At 39.2% G+C, this 18,040-nt stretch overlaps 1 protein-coding gene across 7 annotated transcripts in view; it reads left to right on the top strand.

Moving 5' to 3' along the window:
* DYNC1I2 (dynein cytoplasmic 1 intermediate chain 2) overlaps positions 1-18,040 on the top strand; it is a 78,414-nt gene that overhangs the window by 57,980 nt on the left and 2,394 nt on the right. For all 7 annotated transcript variants that reach the window (XM_063429719.1, XM_063429721.1, XM_063429720.1 and 4 more), the window contains 9 exons: positions 1,040-1,129; positions 1,261-1,423; positions 1,961-2,060; positions 5,342-5,467; positions 6,933-7,079; positions 8,845-8,958; positions 9,257-9,390; positions 13,453-13,597; positions 17,849-17,989. In XM_063429719.1, the coding sequence (XP_063285789.1) occupies positions 1,040-1,129; positions 1,261-1,423; positions 1,961-2,060; positions 5,342-5,467; positions 6,933-7,079; positions 8,845-8,958; positions 9,257-9,390; positions 13,453-13,597; positions 17,849-17,989 (1,160 nt within the window). The remainder of the gene's footprint in view (positions 1-1,039; positions 1,130-1,260; positions 1,424-1,960; positions 2,061-5,341; positions 5,468-6,932; positions 7,080-8,844; positions 8,959-9,256; positions 9,391-13,452; positions 13,598-17,848; positions 17,990-18,040) is intronic.

An 18,040-nucleotide genomic window follows, 5' to 3' on the forward strand; every position in this document is an offset into this window, starting at 1 on the left:
TGTTTCCTCGTTGAGTCCTTCATTCTTATTTAAAACTTCTTGAGTAGCTCCATTGTATTTTGATTGCCGCAACATTTGTGCAGCTGTTTTCACTGATTAGAACTGGCAGGAAAACATTTTTTTTCCCCTACAGTGTAATATTTCAATCTGCTGAATATATTTACATTCCAGTTAAAATGATGCTTGGCATTAACAGTCGCCGCATAGTAATGGATTTACATTTTGCATCTGTATGTTTGTCACCTTTTAAAAACAAGTGTATACGTATGTTTATCTGTAGGTGTGTTGTCTGTGTTTTTCTTGATCCATGCTGGCTGCGCTTTGTGAGAAGTGTTGTCCACCTACATCTGCAAGCTTTCTCTTTAGGTGTATATTCAGATCAAGGTTGCAAGCCCTTAACTCGTTAGTAACTTGTATATTGATTCCCTCCCCCTCCACCCACCCCCCCTCCACAGCCTGTTGTAGTGGATAGGGTGCAGAGGTGAATACTAACCCTTTGACTTTTTGTTAAAACATTTTCAAAAGGTTTAATTAAAAACAGGGGTCTCCCGGGCACCCAACGACTAAACCCTCTTCCACTGATGTAATGATATGCTTCATTTTTGTATGTGGCCCAAATATATGTACAGGTTATCATGAGCTGTTTTAGTTGATGCTACTGTAGCTGTTAATGGCAATGTGGCCAAATCTTGCTAACCCATACAACCGTCACTGTGCTATAATTAAGCCTACTTGCACCTTAACTACTAGAATAAGCTGTAGTGGTTATGGTGCTTGATTGACATAGGGTCAACAAAAAGCATCTTTATATCAAAGAGTAAAAGGCTACTAATATGTATCTGGGGTCCTTTGTTCGTCTCCAAGAGTTGTTGTCACATACATCACTGCTGTGTAAAGCAGCGAGACCTATCAGTGCATCAACATACCTGGAATCCACAATAGAGGGAAAAAAAACAGTACTTTAGATTTCATAATTTGTATTGTACAACGCATTTAAAAAAAATGTGTTTCAAAACGCTTCTTTTATTTTGTTGTAAAGGTGATGAAGATGAAGAAGAAACTGTTGCTCCCAAGCCAGCAGTCGTGACCGAGGAGGAAAAACCCACCACGAAAGAAGAAAAAAGTGAAGGTAGGTAGTCTGTTATAACAGCCTCCTCATCGTATCTTCATATATTATCATATTAAAAGCATCAAATATATATCCCAATTTAATGTCTCTATTATATGTTACTCAAATAAAAGCATGTCTTGGTCTTTCAGTTCCACCTCACGAACTTACAGAGGAGGAGAAACAACAGATCATTCACACTGAAGAATTCATAAGTTTCTTTGATCAGAGCACAAGAATCATTGAACGTGCATTGTCGGAACAGATAAACATTTTCTTTGACTACAGCGGCCGAGATTTGGAAGAAAAAGAAGGGTAACTTTGGAGAACTGTCGACATACATGTAAAACCAATTTTTTTTTATACTACCAGTCAGTACGTGCCCAATAATCATTGTGCAGTACAAGCAGTGGTTCTTCCATAAGAGAATAAACTCCTGGTTATAGTATAAAGGAAGCTCCACAATTTTTAAATTCCGAGCTCCATATCTATTTCTATATTTCTTGTACGTACACTGGTTGATTGCAGGAGAATTACAACATGACCTGACACTCAGTCTGCACAAAAGGTTTAAAAAGAAGATCCCTGTGTTAGGAAAGATAAATCTTCACTTACTGCTTATTACAGTAAAGAAGAAACTGGGTACAATAGTTTCCCCATTTATCTTTTTTCCCCCCCTTCCTGTAGCTATAAGCCAGAGAAACGTATGCCTCAAGATCCAAGTCAAGTCAATTTATTTTATCATTGCCTTCATAGGCTTCATTACAGCCTTCTAGTTCTATATTATATTTGGGCATCTCAATACCAAATTGGATGATTTTGATTTATCGCAATAATCTTGTTTTTTTGCAGAGAGATACAAGCAGGTGCTAAGTTGTCCCTAAACAGACAGTTTTTTGATGAGCGTTGGTCAAAGCACCGTGTTGTCAGCTGTTTGGACTGGTCTTCCCAGGTAATGCATATTTCTTGAATAAGGATATAATAAGCCAAAGACAAATTAGATATAGTTGTAAAAATATTAATAAACCATTGCAGTTCTACCTCTATAGACATATATATATATATATATATATATATATATATATATATATATATATATATAGTATGTAAGTCTAAATTAAAACTGTGCTACCATGCCACCACCCATTGGACATTACCATCAAATGCATTTTGTAAAGGTACCATATCTTCATACCTTGAAATCAATGAACACATCAAGTTATTGCACCCTGGCGATAGTATGTGGCATTTCACTAGGCCAGAGGGAGACTGGAGTGTATGAGTTCATCCATGCATGGTTCTCTGTGATGTAATGCAGGTAGTTATAAATGTATGCAAGCTTTGTACGTGTTGTTTTATTTAGTACTCTGTTTAGACCTATGCTAGGGAATTGTAGCACTGAAAGACATCTGTAATCTCCATAGGATAAAAGTGACTGAGGAACAGTAGCTGGTCAATTGAAACTTTATTTCCTTTCTTAATGTTGTCTGCTTTAAAGTGAGTGAGAGTTACAGAGGTTTGGTCTGTGCCATCCTATTTTAATTATTGCTTGCAAATTAAACTTTACTTTTTGCCTTCCCTTGCCCCTCCCCCCCCCCCCCCCCCTCCTCTTCTTACTCAGTACTTTTTTCATCTGAAGTCATGTTAACACATTTCAAAAATGACATTTTGCATGTTCAGGTTTAGAAGGTTATACTTCGATCTTGTGCACATGTTTTTTCTTGTGAGACGTACAAATGCATTTATTCAGAAATACTTGTTTATTTGCATTGTGCTGTGCATCCCCCTAATGCACCTGGGGAAGATGAGACTTTTAGTGACATTGTGTTTGCATACTCATACCTGGACAGTCATTCCTTGTGATTCAATGCATGTATTTAATGAAGGGTTCAGCAAGTATATGGTACCAAGTTGTGTGCTCTGGTATTGGCATGCCAAATGTTTTGTATTTGTTCCCAATGGTACTTTGCACTGTACACTTTGTAGGCCTGACATATCCAGGGCACATGGTGGTCCATATCCCACCCACACTAGGGAAAACACTTTGCTGCGTTCTGTTCACGGATTCTTTAAGGATTACATATCCTGCTTCTTCTAGAATTAATACCAAATATATTCTGCAACTGGTTTGATAACTAAGAGGTTCTGTGTATCTTTAGTGAGGTTTTGTGAACTTGTTACGACACACAATGGCATGTTGGGCGTTTTGTGTGTATGTGTGTTTTTGTTTTTTGAGACGTTGTTGAAATATGAATTAAACACGCATGCAAAAGTCAGGTTCACTTATTTGTGGCGAGTACGGGGGAGAAAAACAAGATAACTGGAGTGACTGGTGGTGATATTTGCAACCATTTCAGGATAAATAACAAAATAAAGGCATAGTGTCACAGTCTTCTCCACTGTCATAAATGGTCCAGGTGCCCGCGATATGGGCATCTCAGGGCAAAAACAGAAAAGAGGAAGGCAGCACTGATAAGAGAGATTGATGTAATATGGAGACCCGGTGTATACACAAACAGGGAAAGTGTTGGGGAGGTTTGGTAACCATGGGGCTAAGTAATAGACACTGTATGTGATAAAATACAGTCCAAAACAAAAGGTGTTAGGTTAGCGCTAATAATATAATGATTTTTCTCTACTGTATGTGATGTATGAGCTTAATGCTTGTTTGCATTGTTTGGTATTTAAAGCCCTACAATAAAATATACTCTAATTATTAAAGGACCACTATAGTGCCAGGAAAACATACTAGTTTTCCTGGCACTATAGTGCCCTGAGGGTGCCCCCACCCTCAGGGACCCCCTCCCCCGCCGGGCGCTGCGGAGAGTAAAGGGCTAAAACTTACCTTTATTCCAGCGCCGGACGGGGAGCTCTCCTCCTCCTCTCCGCCTCCGATCCTCCCTTTCGGCTGAATGCGCATGCGCGGCAAGAGCTGCGCCCGCATTCAGCCGGTCGCATAGGAAAGCATTATCACAGTGAGAATCACACAAGCGCCTCTAGCGGCTGTCAATGAGACAGCCACTAGAGGATTTAGAGGCTGGCTTAACCTTTATATAAACATAGCAGTTTCTCTGAAACTGCTATGTTTATATAAAAAAGGGTTAAACCTAACTGGACCTGGCACCCAGACCACTTCATTAAGCTGAAGTGGTCTGGGTGCCTAGAGTGGTCCTTTAACCAGTATGAATGATCAAGAGACACAGGGAGAGAATTATATTTTCCTTTTTTCCCCTTTCTCATGTTTCAATATCTCACTGCTCTTCTCTTGCTCCATTCTTTCACTCTTCTCTCTGTCAGCATGCATTCACCCCATTACCTATTTACTTTACTCCTTTCACTCTTTCCTTCATTAACTCCACTTCTCTGTGTTCTTCTTACATCATTTTCTGACCTTTTTTGTTTCACCTTCTTCAACCTACCATCACCCTCTTCCACAACTACCTATTTTGCTTTATTTTCCTTTCCCTATATCTTCACCTTCTTACTTTGCTCTAATTTTCTTTACCCTCTTCTTATTTCTCTGACATTCAATGTCCATGTTTACCATCACTTTAGTTTAGCGGCCCACACATTCCCACTCAACTTCATTTTCCCCCTTAGCTCTCTCTCCACTTTCAGCCCTTTTTATCTTCATTCCTCTTTGCCCTTCCACCTAAACCCTCTCAAGTTTTCTTCTTTCCATTACATCTGCACGATGAGGAAATGTTCCTGGTGACACTACTTCTTTAATGTTTAATTGATCAGGATCCTTTTGCCGCTCCAACTTCCTCTCAGAACAACCTGGTCTTATGCGTAATGTCTCCATTCCCTTGTACAGACCAGTGCTGTTGTTTGACCTTACTGTACATTAGGGAATTGGTCTTGTGTTCATTTTCTGTACAGCTGAGTGAACTCAAGTGTTGACCTCAAACTCTACAGCTATTAGTCACATGGGAGGGGGCCATAGGGGGCAGCGTTAAAATCCATGTTGCCCTCTGAGGGGTCAGTAACCACCTGTAGTACACAAGTTACAGTTCTAAGCACTAAGATACTTTTTATTTAGTCCTGTTCAGCCAACCATAAAGCCATACGTCTTGCCCAAGGGTTATATCGCCAACATTTTCCCATGATCACTAGATCTTTAATTGTCAGTGAGTTAAATCCAAATCTCGCAGCCGGTCACGATGCTTTTAATATTGTTCATCTCGGCCTCTAAGACATGCTCTACACTTGTTTACATCTTTCTTCTGACAGTACCCAGAGTTACTTGTTGCATCATACAACAATAATGAAGATGCCCCTCATGAACCAGATGGCGTGGCTCTCGTGTGGAACATGAAATACAAGAAAACGACCCCTGAATATGTATTTCACTGCCAGGTATGGAATAGGATTGCAATACACTAAACCAGACATTTTATGCTAATCACCTGGATGCCTGCCTTCTACCCAGCATAATGATTTCATTGCTCCTATTTAAACCATATGCATTTGCAAACAGATGGTGATTGAGATCTTCATCAGTTAGAAGAAGAAGAAAAACAAGTCATTGTGGACTTGCTGACATCATTCTTGAGGTTTAAACGTGCCAGAATAGTGCATGCTACATCCCTTCTGATTTATATTAATGCGAGCTCTCTTAATTCCAAAAGAAAGGGATTCTAGCTGGTTTCACATGCCAGACAAGAAGTTTTGGGCCATTAAATATGAAGAACACGGCCCGGGGAGATGGAAACAGACTTGTTTAAGTGGAAACACATGCTTAGAATGGAATATCAATGTGCAGCAAAGAGAATCACTTTAGCATGTTTGCCAACAAGTGAGAAACTTCTATTTTCAAGATGTAAAAATTTACAGAGGTTATTGTGATGAATTAAATGTAGCGTGTAATCCGATGCTGTCAGATTACAGTCAGGGCAGAGACTATACGACTGACAAATGTTAATTTCACTGAAAGAGATATTAGAAAGTATTCAACATATTTTTTCCGACTTAAAGTGCAGAAATCTATTCTGATTTGTTATTTATGGTCGTGGAGATTTTAGAAGAATTCTCTGCAATGTAACACTGTCCCTTCTGTCTGGGAGAGGTTAGGTTAATATAAATTTTTTTTGGAGTACTGCATCTCACATAGACAGAATTATAGTGTATTTATAAAATGACTATTAGTTGGTTCCTTATTGGTAAGGCTACACAATTTGCACCGTTATTCACCTAAAGTGTTGGTTGCTGAGAATTCCAGGTGCATTTCGCATTTTACGACACCGTATTCAAACTGGCTATTTTTGCCTACAATGTGAAATTCACAGTGAATTCCGAACATTTCACACTTTGATAAATAACCCAGGTAGTTGCTAATTAGAGGCCAGAAATCGTGAAATAATAAAATGTGTTACAGAATTTTCCAACTGTGCTCTCAAATTTGCTGTAAAAGAACATTCCGTTTTTAATGTGCTGTCAAAATATTCTCCAAACCAGCTGTTTATTCGGTTAGACTATTTCAGTCTAAATATTGAGATTAAGAATACAATAAAATTTGCCAAGGTATCCAAAAGTGAATTAAAAATGTTAGCTTTTCCAGGACTTAAGTGATAAGGTCTATTTCTTTATTTATAAAAATGCTATTCTTTTGATCTTAAAAATGAATGAGTTTTGAAAAAAAGCTTCTCTTGTAGCACCAAATCAGTGACGCTGTTTAAGTGAATAAAAGAACACATTTCAGCATTTAACACATGTCTAGTTAGTGCCTGGTTTTCTCTGGTTTGTGTGTGTATGTATGTATATATTTTGTGTGTGTGTGTGTGTGCACTTCTTTTGATTTTTCTGTTTGTTCATATATTTGTAGTCTGCAGTTATGTCCGCTGCATTTGCAAAATTTCACCCCAATCTCGTTGTCGGTGGGACGTATTCTGGACAGATTGTTTTGTGGGACAATAGGAGCAACAAAAGAACCCCCGTCCAAAGAACCCCACTTTCTGCTGCAGCTCATACGGTAAGCCAAATCCGTGCCCTTTGCCTATATCTTACACAGCTCAAAGGAAAACAGAACATAATGCAGATCTTTTTGACATGCACATTTCAAATATAAGATTTAGCTGACAGTACCTTAAGCTCTTCATCGGGATTTTTCAACACAATTTTTATGCAAACCAGCAGACCATCCCATACATTTTGACAAATTAAACAGGGTTTTTAAGACAAAGGAAAGCCCCTCGAATAGCACCACGCAACATCATATGTAGCCTTGATTATTCTCTGTAAAAGAAGCCATAGTAGGAGCACCCAGATCATGTGGTATATAGACCCTCACCTCCATCAATACCCACATTTTCCAAGACTTCTCATGGACTACACCACAAGGGCAAAGAATACTTAAACCAATAATGGGTATACTGTGCATGAAAAACATAATGTATAAATGGGGATAGCTGTTTGCCCTCATAGTTACTTACAGCAACACCGTGCATTCACTTTCCGTCAGCACATCAACATGCCAGGCTGGTATGAACCGACAAATATGCAGCAAGCTCCTCATCAACCCTAGAGGGATAGGTGGCAGTCAGTTTCGTATACTCCACTGACATAAAGTTCTATCCTTTGCAGTGAACAATGTCTACATGCAGTCTCTTGACTCCCTCACATGCTTCTAGTTCAATAGGATATGTTTTCTTTATTATTAATTGTACCTTACACTTATGCTTTTTATTGGCTTGTACTGTCATCTAGCAATATCTTGCCTGCCTATACCTACTTCAGAGTCCAGTTTTAACACCTCCCCACCAGAGAAGGGCTCTCATCTGTTTCCATTGGTGCCATTGGTTTCCCTATAGGGATTTTGCATCTCGTTTCTGGTTTTCTGTGTTTATAGTTACGATTTATTATAAGTTATCCACTCCTCAGCATACATAGAAAGGAAGCACTACGTTGAGTAATCACCCAGGGGTACAGAACACCTTCACTGTTATATTCAATCTTCCCTTCTGTGTGCACACTGCGCTGGAGATGTGCATCTGAAATAAGCACTATAGAACACATATGGTGGTAATGTTAACCATTAGACCCTTTTGGCAGGCTGTATTCCAGTTTATTCAAGAGGTTTTTCACTCCAAACTATTTCACCATCACAGGCCTTGTTGGGGTGGTCAAGGACCTTTAAAGAGGCACCCCGACAAAATCTACCTTGGCATCTATTGGGCACAGCCAGCACATTAATTCCATTTCTAGGGAAGCAAAAGTCCCTCCATTGAACAGTGGATCCAAAGGGTAGAGGCCATGTTGGGGAGGAAAAATAAATACATCCAGATATGGGTCCCGTGGATTGAATGTTTTTTCACATTGTAAAGGAACAATATTACTATCCAAGGCAAATGTCTAGAATTTACCACTTATTAAAATAACCTGGGCATTGTCTTTGAATGTTCTTGCAATGTGGATGAAGATTTGTGGATCTTGGCCATCTAGTTAGTAGTGATCTCTGGACTGTTTGAATATACCACTATCAGTAGGATTGTTATATTTTATTTTTTGAATGCGACTCCACGGGACCCTGTGTGTTCTAGTGTTGCTATTTCAACATGTTTTTTTAAAGGAACAAACTTACAAGATATAAAAAAAAATCTATTTATCGGCATTTGCATTTTCATAACAATTAGAATATTACTTTTGGAAACCAAACATATTTGAAATCTGGAACTCTTAAACGTCAAGTCTCATTTGTCTATCTTTGCCTATAAACACCCTTTTTCACTCTGCCTCAGCATCCAGTGTACTGTGTTAATGTGGTTGGCACACAGAATGCCCACAATCTGATCAGCATCTCAACGGATGGCAAGATCTGTTCCTGGAGCTTGGATATGCTTTCACAACCACAGGTAGAGTACTGGCAGACATCGAGGTTCAGTAAACCAAGCAGAACATTTGTACTTTTTAAATGTCTTAATTAAGAAGATTTTATGATAATTTAAGTAATAATCCTGCCTTATTTAAATCCAAAACAGGGACTGTCTTTTTAAAATGTTCTCCTTCAGTTGCCCTGTTTATAGTTTTTTTTTTTCCTTTTTTTTTTTCTTCTTCTTCTGCCATTATGTCCTTTGTGACAGCCCAGAATTAATGCATCAGACATACAAATGGTAAAGACAATTCCTTAAAGGAGCTCTTTGTTCCTTACAGGACAGCATGGAGTTGGTTCACAAGCAGTCCAAGGCGGTAGCTGTCACCTGTATGTCCTTCCCAGTGGGAGATGTCAACAACTTTGTGGTGGGGAGCGAAGAAGGTTCTGTGTACACAGCATGTCGCCATGGCAGGTAACATAAAAAGCTGACCCCTTTTTCCATGTGAATCACACAGCTGACAAGGAGTGTGTCTCTTTAATGGTACTTAGCAAGACATATACAGCAAGAATTTGCAACTAAATATTGCGTGGGATTTGCCCAATTTAAAAAGGGCTAAAAGAAACTGAGTGCTCTTCCAGATCATGTTTTCGTTTTCTTGCTTTTTTTTCTGTAATGTTTTTTTAGTAGTTATTATTATTGCCCTTTCAAAAAAAACACAAAAACTCTCTCTCTCTCTCTCTCTCTCTCTCTCTCTCTCTCTCTCTCTCTCTCTCTCTCTCTCTCTCTCTCTCTCTCTCTCTCTCTCCTCAAACTCACACTACTCCTGGGCAGCAGCAATGGCTATAATACACATCAGCTATAAATACATACAGTTAAAACTAAATATATATTTATATAAAAAAATAAAAAGTGCCTTGCGCACTATCCCAAATCCCTATGCACATGTTAGATTTTTAGTATCACTGCAATGGCCATTAAAATGTAAGCTCACTTGTCACGTCAAGGCAAAACCTCTTGAGTGAGTCCTCCAGTTACAATTTACCTTGCTACTTTCAGCTAAAAGACACAATATCGAATGAGACAGAGGGGTATATTTTGTAAACCCCTACATACTTGTTAACCCTTAATATGGAACACATGGGATGGACAGCAGCACTGTAATATGACACCGTAAATAACCTCCAGTTATTTAACCCCTTAAGGACAAAACTTCTGGAATTAAAGGGAATCATGACATGTCATGTGTCCTTAAGGGGTTAAATGTGCTTGGGATTTGGGTAAGTGCGCAAAGAACTTTTCTTTTTCTTTTTCTTTTTTTTATTTAAATATATAATAAATTGTTTATATTTGTATAGCAATTATTTTTATTATCATATGATTATGACTTATCAGTTTGATAACACTGAACATTTGATCCTTATCAAAACCACTTACTACATCACACACCGATGTGCCTAATATTGTTTCATGTTTAAAGGCCACGTTTAATGTTTACTAATCAAAACAGCAAAACAAAAGAGAGGGAGAATCGAAGGATAGTAACAAAAAGGAATATTTCAATAAATGCTGATTAATATTAAAAAAGGAGATGGGATCAGGTATTCAGATAACTATATCCCAGATAACTATGTCTCCAGAATCTCACCAGTTGGGACACTAAAAATAGTTAATTCTAGCAGAGCTAGGAAAAAAGCCATTTTGGCTAAATTGCTTGAGTCAGTTTTCAAGTCACCATAACTAGCTATTTCGTAAATAGGACCCAAATGTGATTTACGTCACCTTAACAGCTTAGTGCTTAATGCATCACTTATATTATTATAATGATGAGTAAATTGCATGACATTTTACTGAATTGGATTTATGATTCCTGGCTGCCCTTTTATTTTCACACACAGTTTGTGTAATTTGTCTGTTCCCCATATGAAAATTCCACCTTATGTCTAGTGATTTGCAAAAATCTTTTTCACAATGACCAATCTGATAATCAGCAATTTTATTATTGGGTTTGTAAAAAGTTTTTGCCGATTTGTGATGTCTGTCGAATGATGCCAAAAGGTATCCATACAATCTTTCATTTAGAAATCCGCAAAAAATAAATAAAACATTTGTTTTGTAACATATATATATATATATATATATATATATATATATATATATGTGTGTGTGTGTGTGTGTGTGTGTGTGTGTGTGTGTATATATATATATTTATTTATTTTAATTTTTTTACAAGAAACAGCCAAAAGTAAACATTACACATTCTTACATTGAATGCACTTGGAATTTGTGGCTAAAACAGCCAATCACAACGATTTTCTATGATGGCACTGTGGCTTCCAATTCCTGATAGCCCAAGATGTAGCATTATATAAAGTAACATAACTACTTCTTTAAAGTCATCCGTTTATCGTAGATTGCTGTGTCAGAATGGAACATTATAATGCTTTCAAAAGTCTTTATTTATATTATAATAGTTTATGTTTTTATTTTAAGCTGTAAAAGTTCAAGTTTACAAGTGAAAAATAACATACAGTATTTATTAGCTGTATATGTCTAAATCCCCTGTTCTTGCAGTGACCGACCTTACGTAGCTTTTAGCCAGAAACACTGTTTAGCTTGTCATTAGCTGTGACTGTCGATGTTGGTGCACAGGGCTGAGCTAAATAGAACCAGAGGCTCTCCTCCCAACATGCATTAGCTAGCTGACAAATGCCTCGCTACTGCCTGTCAGGGGAGGGGAAAAAGGTGAAATAGCAATGGGTTTCTGTGTTTAGTTTTATTTATTTTTTATTTATTTTTTTGCCTTTTCTTTATTTTTTTTTGTTTTCAGCTACATTTCTTTTTAAACATTAGTCAAATAAAAAACACATTTAGAAAAACTTAAATATGTATGCAAAAATTGGAGATTTTTTTTGTCTTTGCCTGTTGATTTTTAGAAAAGCCAGGTTAATTCAATTTGTTCATTTTCTGGCAGGTGAACATAGTTTTAATTTACGCAGGGGTGGGACGAGTAACAAACAAGCAGATATTTACGTTTCTCAAATGGTTATCATATGCTACAATTCATTGATTTATATTGCATTATTTCAGATTTCTTTCATTTGACTTGAACATCCTTTAGGACAATCGGGATCTCCGTGAGGAGGTTCGGTCCCAGCCCCGTGCCGATTTTAACCAATCCAATGCTTTCCCCATGGGAAAGCATTGGATTGGCTAAAATCGGCCATTTTGATGATGTCACAAACTTTTATATATGTTTGTGTTTCTGACTCTATAGTGTTTCTTTAAAAAAAAAAAAAAAAAGTTTAAAGTCTCATTAAGGACACACAATTCTAGATGGGAAAACCATCACTTAAGTCTAGAATAAGTAGCATAGCCAGGTGACCAATTTATCCAATGAATGGCATTTAAAAATGAATGAAAGTAATATTGCTAATGTGGGATTGCAGGTTCAGTCAAACTAAAACCTATGGCATTGGCCAAACTGATTAAACACCGTAATAACGGTAATGGTGCCTTCAGCCTAAAACCATCATAATCTCTACTTTCATAAGGACTGCTCCCTTACGAACGTTTGTAAAAATGTTATGAAATACCAATAGAAGACACTAGAGGGGGGTAAATGGCCTACTATGCTTTAATAAAGTTCAGTAACACATTTTCAAACGAATTCAGTAGAGGTTAGCTTAAATTCGTCTGTGATGGTTTGTAAACATTTACTTCTGACAACAAAGATAAACCGTGATAAGATTTTCTCTGTAGTACTACATAAATCTGACCCCAGCGTTGTGTGTTCAGTAAATAAGGAATATAGAGGTAGTTAAACAATGGCATGTCCCATGCAGTTGCACACATCCAGTAATGGGAAACTTATAATTGTGTAAATGTCAAAATGGGTTTTGTTTTTTTCTTTCTTTTCATGTTTATCCTTTCCAGTAATATTTGGAGTAGTATTATTGCGTGCCCATCGCTTTACTACACCTCATCCATTTTCATTAAAACTAGCGAGCACAATGTTTCCAACATTTGACCATATTAGGTGATTGAATGCTCTCTTTAGTTATTTGTAAGAAATCTGCTGGCAGTTTGGGAAGTGCAGATTCCAACAGGTTGTAAGCATCACGATTGTACATGCACCTAACGTGCCCTTACAGTGCATACCTGGCAGAACCACTAATTGATGGTGGGTGACATTTACATTCCTCCTGTGATCAATGTCTGGGAGATTTGTGACCCGGTGTTGGAGTTGAGGTGAATGTACATAGAACATTGTGATCTATTTCATTGTGCAGTGCACATTGAAATATACAGCTTTGTATACATGGTTTGTAATGAGGGGGTTCATTTAGAACTCTTATAAAAGCAAGGTTATATTTGTTTAAATGGTTTTAGTTCCTGTATTCAATCAACATTTATCTAAGATGTGACAGATCCCTTGTATAGGATTAAGTTAACTTGTAGACCATGAATGTAACAGCAAGGACTATTTAACCATTTATAATGATCTATTATGTTGTCTTCTCATGACCCATTCAGCAAAGCTGGTATAAGTGAGATGTTTGAAGGCCATCAGGGACCAATCACTGGGATACACTGCCACTCTGCCGTGGGAGCCGTCGACTTTTCCCATCTATTTGTTACTTCTTCTTTTGATTGGACAGTGAAACTTTGGACAACAAAGGTAAGTTAATATCTCAATCTCTGGTATGAACTGTGCAGAGCAGTTAGCCCAACCTGTGTAGTGATGGGAGTTGCATTTCAGCTTCCTACCTGAAGTTACTGTTGTACTGCGTTCTCTTTATGTATTAGCTCCCCACCATGAAGCAGCTCAGTCTGATCTTTGGGTTCTCAAACCGCAGACCCTCACCAACCATCAACTGAACAAGAAGCAGGCAGCAGACCTTTTGTTCTGTGAACATGCTTTTCTCACAGCAGGTGTGCTGGAAAGGGATTCACTGTGTTTCCCAGTCATGGGAAGCACACAGGACTGCAGACAGCAGGTGCAGTCTCTCTGTCGATTCACATTTGGCCCTGGGTGGTGTTTAGTTTTCACCTTTCTATTTATCCATGTATTTGGTCATTTTAACAGGAACCCTGATTGGTTCGTGCAAAATTGTATTTACTCCTGTAGGGTGCTTGTAAGAGGAATTCTGTTATAAGATATGGTGGACTTTACAGTCCTAATAGCCCACAAAGTAAAAGTTAGAGAATAATCCATAGCCTGGAGTCGCATCTATGTTTCTTTAAGATTTCTGGTTAGGTTGAATAAAATGAAGAGTTCAAACTGGTTTTGTTAGGAACATTAAGTGATGTTGGGCTATTTTTAAAAATAGTCCATGCGATTTACAGTGGGAGTGATTGACACTTATTGGGTAATCCAACATCACTTGTGTTAATTGTACAGACATGTTCCAGAGAGGAAAAGGTCAGTGCAATATCCACCATAAACCATTTTGAAAGTGATTATATCTGTGTATTTTACAGTAATGCTATATAGGCTTCTTTTTTGCCAACATATAGTGTTTTGCTATTGTGGAATTCTTACTTTTATGTACTCTGTTTCGACCTGTCCCTCGTGAAGCGAGCTAGGCCTATCGCCTGGTGCCAGGTTGAATAGTTTCCCTGGTAATGGATAAACTGTTTACCAATGGTTTAATCTCTTATCTGAGTCTCACCGGGCTCCTGAAGCAGGATTTATGACATCCAGTTTCTGCTGCAGAAGCTAGATGCCAATCCTGCTGGTCGTTTATTGGCTGAGAGTGTCAGCTGACTGCTATCTGCCAATAATTGCAAATCAGTACATGGAAATTTGCACAGAATTGACATTAGGAGTTCCGGGTTGACTTATGACATCCCAGTGACTCTGCCAGAAGTAAAGTTAAACTATGTATGTGCAGCTTTTCATAGCAAAACGCTACACAGACACCATGACTACTTTTAATCACTGCAGTGGTCATGGTGCCTGGATGTTTCTGCAAACTGTGCATCTATTTTGAAATGTTAATATTCACTTTTGCACTTCCTCAATAATAAATTACTAACATATCCAATGAATATGCAGTCCTTTTCTAAAAGAAGAATCCATTTTGATTTCAGGGCGAACTCCTTTTGGATGCTAGAGAATTTGCATTTGAAAAGCGTTCGTAATCTTGAGGATAACTGGGTGTCACACCTTTAGTCATGGCAACCGAAATGCTGATATATGCAAAGGACTAAATAACAAATAATGCAAAAGAGAAATGTGTATAACATAAAAGCATGTGTGCATGAATATGGTGACGAGGATTCCTGTAAACAGCTAATCGTAGTGTACGTAGGGCAGGGGTGTCCAAACATTTTTCAAAGAGGGCCAGATTTGATGAAGTGAACATGCGTGAGGGCTGATCATTTTGCCTGACATTCTTTAAACTATTAAAATTTAATGCAAATTAACTATTTTATGCAAAGTTTATTGCAAACCGCATACTTTTCATTTTAACACTTATTTTTCATATTCTGTCTCAAATCTTTTTATTCTGTCTCAGATCTCTTTATTCTGTCCCATCTCTCTTTATTCTGTCCCATCTCTCTTTATTCTGTCCCATCTCTCTTTATTCTGTCCCATCTCTCTTTATTCTGTCCCATCTCTCTTTATTCTGTCCCATCTCTCTTTATTCTGTCCCATCTCTCTGTATTCTGTCCCATCTCTCTGTATTCTGTCCCTTCTCTCTGTATTCTGTCCCTTCTCTCTGTATTCTGTCCCTTCTCTCTGTATTCTGTCCCTTCTCTCTGTATTCTGTCCCATCTCTCTTTCGCCTGTCCCATCTCTCTTTCGCCTGTCCCATCTCTCTTTCGCCTGTCCCATCTCTCTTTCGCCTGTCCCATCTCTCTTTCGCCTGTCCCATCTCTCTTTCGCCTGTCCCATCTCTCTTTCGCCTGTCCCATCTCTCTTTCGCCTGTCCCATCTCTCTTTCGCCTGTCCCATCTCTCTTTCGCCTGTCCCATCTCTCTTTCGCCTGTCCCATCTCTCTTTCGCCTGTCCCATCTCTCTTTCGCCTGTCCCATCTCTCTTTCGCCTGTCCCATCTCTCTTTCGCCTGTCCCATCTCTCTTTCGCCTGTCCCATCTCTCTTTCGCCTGTCCCATCTCTCTTTCGCCTGTCCCATCTCTCTTTCGCCTGTCCCATCTCTCTTTCGCCTGTCCCATCTCTGTTTCGCCTGTCCCATCTCTCTTTCGCCTGTCCCTTCTCTCTTTCGCCTGTCCCTTCTCTCTTTCGCCTGTCCCTTCTCTCTTTCGCCTGTCCCTTCTCTCTTTCGCCTGTCCCTTCTCTCTTTCGCCTGTCCCTTCTCTCTTTCGCCTGTCCCTTCTCTCTTTCGCCTGTCCCTTCTCTCTTTCGCCTGTCCCTTCTCTCTTTCGCCTGTCCCTTCTCTCTTTCGCCTGTCCCTTCTCTCTTTCGCCTGTCCCTTCTCTCTTTCGCCTGTCCCTTCTCTCTTTCGCCTGTCCCTTCTCTCTTTCGCCTGTCCCTTCTCTCTTTCGCCTGTCCCTTCTCTCTTTCGCCTGTCCCTTCTCTCTTTCGCCTGTCCCTTCTCTCTTTCGCCTGTCCCTTCTCTCTTTCGCCTGTCCCTTCTCTCTTTCGCCTGTCCCTTCTCTCTTTCGCCTGTCCCTTCTCTCTTTCGCCTGTCCCTTCTCTCTTTTGCCTGTCCCTTCTCTCTTTCGCCTGTCCCTTCTCTCTTTTGCCTGTCCCTTCTCTCTTTTGCCTGTCCCTTCTCTCTTTTGCCTGTCCCTTCTCTCTTTTGCCTGTCCCTTCTCTCTTTTGCCTGTCCCTTCTCTCTTTTGCCTGTCCCTTCTCTCTTTGTTCCAGATCTCTTTCTGGGAACGCGCCAAATCCCATGACGTCCAACAGATCGCAAGATGCAGACTGAGGACATGCAGTCCTGCAGCGTTCAAAGATCCAGAGAATCTCTGGATCTTTGAATGCCGCGGGACTGCACGTCCTCAGCGGCACTCGGTGATTTACTGGGGGCCACAACCTATAGATTTAACAAATTACCTGTGTGGCCGTATTAAACCGGAACGCTGGCCGCAATTGGCCAGCGGGCCGGACTTTGGACATGACTGACGTAGGGACTAATCCTGCACGATAATCATGCAGCTAAAACTGTATTCCCAGCATATAATGTAGGGGACCCCTGTTAATTAATATGTAGTCAGAAAACTGAAGATGTCAGGTGGGATCTCCAGGTGCCAGTGAGGTGAGAACAGTGGCGTGCGAATGTAAGGAAACAGGCGAGCCAAATGCAGCAGTTCAGGTTAGAGATTAGATCAACTGCAGAATTGTAGTCACAAGAGAGAGTACAAAAATCGAAGAAAACCAATAATCTACACATCTTAATATAGGCTAAATAATCCCTATATACGGCATAGAGGGGATCTAAGCTTGAAAATTTAAGAAAATAGTGCAAAGTACAAAAACCTGTCAATAAAGTATCCTAGAAATAGCTCTGAGAATAAACTGAAAATCCCCAAATTGATTTTACAATAGGTTTACGTGCAGTCACAACTGTAACGTGTATGGTACAAAATGACAAGTCAAAAAAGGGGGTGGAATGCAACAAATTTGTATGTATACATTGGCACTAGCCATAGGGGGAGAAAATGTATTAAACATGTGGGTTTGGGAGCCTATGTCTATGTTTGTTATTTTTAGGAGCTTGCTTCTACGTTCCCCTTGTATTTTGGACTGTGTCTGGCATACATTCAGACACCCAACTGCATCTTCATGTAGAAGTATCAGAAATTAGAAAATCTATACTGGGTACACATCTTTGACTATTTGTGAACTATTTAGGTCCGTGCTAATGTTAGAGTTTTTATCTGTTCTGCTCATCTCTATTGTCAGCAATGCTTAATTCAGGAAAAACATTTTTTTTTTTTGTCTTCTTCTTTCCTCATAGAATAACAAGCCTTTGTATTCATTCGAAGACAACGCAGACTACGTATATGATGTCATGTGGTCTCCAACCCATCCAGCCCTATTTGCTTGTGTAGATGGAGTGGGGAGACTGGACCTGTGGAATCTCAATAATGATACAGAGGTAAGACGATGCTCGTCAGATCTCCTGCACCTCTTTCCACAGTGCTAGACT

The sequence above is a fragment of the Pelobates fuscus genome, chromosome 8 (assembly GCF_036172605.1).
Source record: "Pelobates fuscus isolate aPelFus1 chromosome 8, aPelFus1.pri, whole genome shotgun sequence".
Classification (NCBI taxonomy): Eukaryota; Metazoa; Chordata; class Amphibia; order Anura; family Pelobatidae; genus Pelobates; species Pelobates fuscus.